This window comes from Capra hircus, chromosome 4, assembly GCF_001704415.2.
Source record: "Capra hircus breed San Clemente chromosome 4, ASM170441v1, whole genome shotgun sequence".
Taxonomy (NCBI): domain Eukaryota; kingdom Metazoa; phylum Chordata; class Mammalia; order Artiodactyla; family Bovidae; genus Capra; species Capra hircus.
This window is the reverse complement of record NC_030811.1, coordinates 16,944,659-16,950,834: the sequence shown is the minus strand read 5'-3', so window position 1 is coordinate 16,950,834 and position 6,176 is coordinate 16,944,659. Positions and strand designations below refer to the sequence as shown.

The window sequence follows — 6,176 nt, the reverse complement described above, 5'->3', positions numbered from 1 at the left end:
TGTTGTATAGGCAACAGAGCAGGAATCTGCAAGGATGTGGTACCGAGGCTGACCCTCCAGTACGAAGTGCAGGCTGTTGCAGGAGAGCCTCCCCATGTCCACCGCTGTGATTGCGGCTTCTGCTATTTTTTCTCCCTGCCTCCTGCCCCCAGCACCCCCATGCTTCCCCCGAAGTGCCCCACCTGCAGAGTTCCCTTCCCTGTCTGGCCTCTTAGAATATAAGCGGCCAGCCTCATGACTATTTATTGTCAGTCTCTCTCACACACACACACAAGCATGCTCTGCATCCCACTACCTCTTTGCATGGGAATTCTGAGAGGTCTTTTTGACTTCTTCCCATCACAATGCCCACTCCCCTCCCATGCCCACAGGAATAATTGCCCTCCACTCCCACCCACAATCCAGCTTCATGGACCCCAGCCCTTTCCTCAATGTCCAGTCCAGGCAGGTGACAATATGCTTTCTCAAAGGTCAGCAAGGGTAGAGACCTTGGCAGACTCCACAGTTCACTTGACTTTCCTGGAGCATTTGATCACCTGCTGTTCTCCTCACCCATACCCCTAACGAAACCACTCCTGCTGCTCCCCACCACTCAGCTCCTAGCAGTCTCAGATCTGAGAACCGCAGGCAGAGGCATCATGTGGAAACTGGACACACCGTATCAGGAGGCTGAGGGATGGAAAGGAACGGTGCAGGGGAAGGGAACACACCTTGCTGAGGACTGAACTAAGGCCAGCGGGCACAGCCACCGAAGAGGGGGTGGAGGGCCTCAAGAGGTGGAGCCATCCTGCCAGCCCCTCCAGCCCCAGTCAGAGACCCTACCAACCGCTGTGTGTGCAGGAGACACAGAACACACCACCCACTCCACGTCCAGAACATAGTGCATAATAGTGGATCTGGGTTTTGTGGGGCTTGAAATCTGAGTTGAGAGAAAGAAAAAGAAACAAATATGTAACTTTCAAGTTTAACCAAAATGTATGATCATGCAGCCAGGTAGCAGTGGTTCCCCTTGAGGGCTGTAGAAGGAGCCCCAGTAAATGAGGGGCTGTGAAGCTTCAGCTTCATCACCTTCATGATAAAACCATGCACAGCCCTCCTTGAGGCGAGAAACAGGGGCTCTGTTTTATCTTGACACCCAGAAAAGTGACTTAGCCCACAGGCGCCCAATAAACAGACACTGAAAAATGAACCGCAGCTGTCACCCATGTCAGATAAGTATTTTTTTATTCCCAGACTCTGCTGTGACACTGCAGCACAGGTATTCAGATCTCACGGGGACATAAAAGCCTTATTCAGAGGGTGTTCTGTGCAGAGGCAGGGGCAGGCATTCACACGCCAGGCCAGGTCCTGGGGGAGCCACTCATTCCTGTCACCTGCCATGACTAAGGGAAACCAACAGGGACTCAATGACACTACACAGTAGCCACTGGTCTAACAACTGGTCTAGCCACTGGTCTAACATGGGCCAATTTCAAGGCCAGAAGCCCAGGAGAAGCAGCAGCAATGCTGCCCGGATTAGACACACCGCAACAGACACAATGACTGTGCACTGCCAGGCCCACAACCCAGGACTTCCTGTACCAATGGCTACTGTGTCATTCTGAAAAAAACAACTCTAGGTGCCACAAAGACCCTGAAATGTCAAATCACTGAAGGGACAGAAATTGTTGCAAATTAAAACTAATCCATAAAATAGTGTCTGGAAACTCTGTGCTTGATGCCGATCTGCAGCAAAGTCAACAAAGAGTAAAAAATAAAACTTTAACACCCGAATAAAAAGCAATAATGGATTCGCCTACCATCATTACTGGCGAGTCCAAAAGTGATTTAAAAGTGAAAATATTATCATCAGCCAGAGATTAAGAATCTTCGTAACTTCATCATGAAGCAATGTTAAATGAACAGTTCATTAAAAGTTTTTTTTGTTTAAAAAAAAAAAACTTTCCCTAAACAGCTATTTCAAGTAAGATAAGCCAGAAAGGCATAAAACCATCGGGGTGCTCACTGCCGGCCGCTGAAGAAAGAAGCCAAGGAGAAGAGGGCGGGGGCGGCGGCCGGGGGCTTGGTGGAGGCGGTGTACTGGATGATGTACTCCGGATAGGCCTGGTGCTTCTCGAAGATCACAAAGATGGAGGGTTCGGACATGCTGTTCACGCAGCTGTCGTACAGGATGTTGCCTTGGGCCTCCTTGATTGGGGGGCGGACGTAGGCGGTGCTGCCCCGGACGAACTCGCCCACCAGCACCCGAGCCAAGAACATGGTGTGGGTGTTGCTGTCGGTTTTGCTGTAGTGGTGGGAGTATGCAGCATCCCGGGCAAAGTAGCTCCCTACAAGGATACCAGCGTCAGCCTGTGGCCGGAAAAGGCATGCCCACTTCCTGCCAACAGGGCAAGACCTATAGCCTCTACCCTCCCTCTGCTCCTGTTTTCACAGCTTCTTCCTCATGAAGGGCTTCAGAGGGATCATGAAACTCTGAGATGGAAATCTCCTTTCAAGTAAGATCTGTCACTCCAACTCTAAAGGTCTCTGGGCCCCTCACTACTGACTCCCTCCCTGAGAAGGTCAGCTTCCTGAGCCATAAAACAGGGCTGTGGCCCAACTTCGCAGGGTTAGTGTGGAAAAAGATCAAGACCCCACCCATAGAACACGCTGCAGACACCCACCGCCTGATACATAGATTCATGGATGAGAATCTGAGTTGGAAGCTGCTGCCTGCACATTCAGATTTACAACCTACCACCAGCTCCCATGCACCCTGACCCCACAGCTGTCAGACTGAAGCTAACGGAGAGACCTGGCCGAGAAGCTGCTGACTACAGATCACACCACTATGAGGTTCTCTCAATTTAGCAACCACTGAAGGGGAGAGGAGAATGTTCCTGTTCTCAGGAGGTGTTTAAGGGTAAAGTGGTATGATACATGCCACCTACTTCCAAATGGTTCAGAAATAAGAGACAGGGTGATAAATCCAATGTGAAGTGTTAAAGCTGATGAACTGGTAAAATTTATGTGGGAGGGTTTTTTAAATATTATTCCTGCACCTTTCCTGTGAGTTAGAAATTATTTTTAAATAAAGTTTAAAAATAACTAAGAGACAAAACCAGGTAACATATTATAGCAAGAATGACATGTTTACCTGAGCATATCTGAGCGTTCAGATTTTTACTCTAAGGTAACAGCATGGACAGGTGGGGACCTGACTCAGGGCTGGGAAGGCGGCTCTGTCTCCTCTTCCCACTCCCCAACATGGATGCAGGTTCATCTCCCAGGGAAGCCAAACCTCAGCCTAAGCAGGGGGTCAGGCCTGTGGCTGCACACAGCAGGGAGGGAGAGTCAGGTGTTGACAGCTGGGTCCCCCACATCCAGGCCTGTCCTCCCTGAGTCTAACTACTGGTGCAACTCATGCTGGTTCCCCCCACGCCCTCTGTCAATTTGTTTTAAGGTGGTTTCTGGGTCCTAGACAGTGAGGCCAAGATGATTCTGCCAGCAGGGGCGCTTACCTTTGCCGTAGGAAGTACCATGGAGACCACTGACCCGCCAGTCAAAGTTCTGCTGGCAGATGGCATCAACAAAACCAGTGCTGGTGCCGTGGAACAGCTGCCTTTCGTCCACCATCTTGCCACCGTTCCTCTTCTGCATCTGCTCTTTTTGCCTAAAATCACGAAGTGAACATGTGCTAGAGGCAGAGGGCACTTGCCACCAAACACAGGCTGCCCAACCCAAGAAAACATGTCTTATTAGAAGTGCCTTAAGACCAGGAGCCATGAGACTCCAGTCACGGGCCAGGAGCCTGGAAAGCTGAGAGTAGGACCTGGGTGAGAGCAGAGGGAAGCCCTCCCTCCTGGGCTCTAGGCCTCCACAGCTCCTTGAACCCCCAAAGCAGATGGATGAGCCCTTAGAAGGCAGGCTGCTTCTTCCCAGTATCCTGCTCCCACCTGGAGCCTAGCCAAGGGAGCTGGAAGATGCTGGACAGCGGGGGCATCCTCCTCCCTCTCCTCTAAGTTCCCTGATCTCATCACCAGGCAGGAGTTCAGATGACCCTGCTCCAGCCTCTTGTGGGAAAAGGGGAGCAGGACCCCAGGCCCACCAAGGGCACCTGCTGTGGATTTCCTTCCCACATGGACATGTCAGTCCTTAGGCACAAAAAGGAGGCCCCTGCCCTCTAGCTGCCGGGACAATAGCTTTACATTCCCCAGGGTGAGGGGTGGCTTCTATGGACCCTCCCCTGTTGATCTCCAGGGAGGCAGTGTCTACTGCAGGAGCTGGCTTTGTCCCTGGGGAAGCCACAGCACCCGCCCCCCACTCCGCTCTGTCTCTGGAGGGACATGCTGGCACTGAGTTTTACAGATGAGGGGGGCACAGAAGAGGGATGCAGCTCCTGATCCCTGTGGCCTGGGGCAAGCAGCAGCTGCTGTAGCGGATTGTTGCTGCCGAACCGGCATGTCTGGGAAGCAGCTGTCTGAGGGAACAAGGGACCAGCCCACCAACAGCGAGCCCTGGACACACCACTGATAGACTTCCCAGAGGGCGGGGTTCTGGACCCGTTCAATCTTCTGAATGGAGTAGAGAGGCATCGTACAGGTGAAGAGGTTCCAGACCTTCTGAAACTCTTCTGAGGAAGAAGGGACGGTGATCCTCTGTAACAGACAAACATTTTTACTCTTATCATCAAAGTGTAGAATACAGCTCTCTTCCCAAGGCTGCTCATGAAACGCCAGAACCACAAGCAAACACAGACATCTTTCTGTGTCTCAGAGTAAAGGGGAGCATTTTCCTCGCTTCCCTTAACTCCAAGGGGCAGTCTCTCCAGGCTCAGATGTGTGCAATTTGTGGTCACTTCCCTCCTTTCCCTGGCAAAGCCAGCCAGCCCGAAGGACAGGCAGGCATTGCTATGTCAGTACCACCCCGGGAGTTCAAGCACAGTCCCTGCTCTTTTCCCGACCCCACTCAGGGCCAACTACACAGGGTCTACGAGACCCAGAGCTGGTGCCGGTGAATGTAGAACACACACGTCTGGCAGAGAAGGGGCAAATCCGGCATGAGGCCACGCACGACGCGTGCTGAAGGAAAGGCCAGGCTGGCGGACAGCACACAGCAGCTCAGGAGCTCAGTGAGACCAGAAGCATCCCTCCCTCCCAGAGGCGCCCGCCCCTCCCCCTAGCATCTGGCTCTAGGAAACCACTCTTGATGAGCCCACAGAGGCCCCTGATTGTCACACAGAGGGACAATGCACAAATCCCTGCTCCTGCTGTCTGGACCCCAACCAGCTCACCTGTTTCCAGGTCCACGAGGCTGGGCTCAGTGACCCTGTTCCAGGATCACTGGGGATTCTCTCTGCATCATCCTTTCCTCCACCCAAGTGCAGCCTTATAATAACCATCTCATCCCCGACAGACCCTGAATTATCAGGGCTGTGTGTGAACATCCATGGCTCTCTGCAACCTACAATCTGACTCTGGTTTCCCTGCTCCTGTCTCTCTGGAGGCCACCATGCCCTCTCCCTCAAGCCTGCCCTCCCAGCCCAGAGCCCGACAAGGACTCCCGCACCTGTCACAGCTCAGCTCCCTGACCAGGGCACTCCACAGCAGGGCCTGACTTCCCTCTCCTGCGCCCCCACATCTATGCATGCCCTCCACCCGAGACACTTCATGTCCTGTCTTGGGTTCCTTCCCCATCCAGTTCGCATCCACCAGCATGTTTCCTCCCCAACCTCTCCCGTGTAAGCGCCAGCCGTCACCAGGTATGGACCCAGTGAAGCCTTCCTGGATCCCTGAAATACAGCCGCCTGGTCCCTGGTGGCCAAGTACTGCATCTGCAGTCCCCCAGCCCTCCAGTGTCCTACCGGGGCTGCTGGTGTCCAGGTGTGCTTTGTGCGTCTCCCAGGCAGGGGCTGTCAAGTTGGAAAAGCCAGTCTGCACAGTGCTTGCTGGGTCAGAGGCCAGAAGCTCCATGTACACCTGGCGTCACCAGACCCCGGCCTGAGCTCTCTACCCAACTCAGCACAGCGCCCACTGTAAGCTGCTAAACAGAGTGTTCATTCTCTCGTCTTCCAGTAAGTTCCTAGTATCTGCCTCCCAACTGCAACTCTTCTTTTAGATGGCTCTCATCACACTGAACCTTCTCCTGGCTTCTTTCCCTTTTCTTCTTAGTAAAACTTTTATCAGCTAAGCAGCTTA

General features: G+C 53.0%; 1 protein-coding gene across 2 annotated transcripts in view; it reads right to left on the bottom strand.

Moving 5' to 3' along the window:
* The window catches only part of PARP12 (poly(ADP-ribose) polymerase family member 12), a 44,877-nt gene continuing 39,908 nt past the window's right edge, over window positions 1,208-6,176 (bottom strand). For both annotated transcript variants that reach the window (XM_018046870.1, XM_013963533.2), the window contains exons 10-12: window positions 4,507-4,637; window positions 3,501-3,652; window positions 1,208-2,327 (exon numbers count right to left, since the gene is read on the bottom strand). In XM_018046870.1, the coding sequence (XP_017902359.1) occupies window positions 2,002-2,327; window positions 3,501-3,652; window positions 4,507-4,637 (609 nt within the window). In that variant the 3' untranslated portion in view covers window positions 1,208-2,001. The remainder of the gene's footprint in view (window positions 2,328-3,500; window positions 3,653-4,506; window positions 4,638-6,176) is intronic.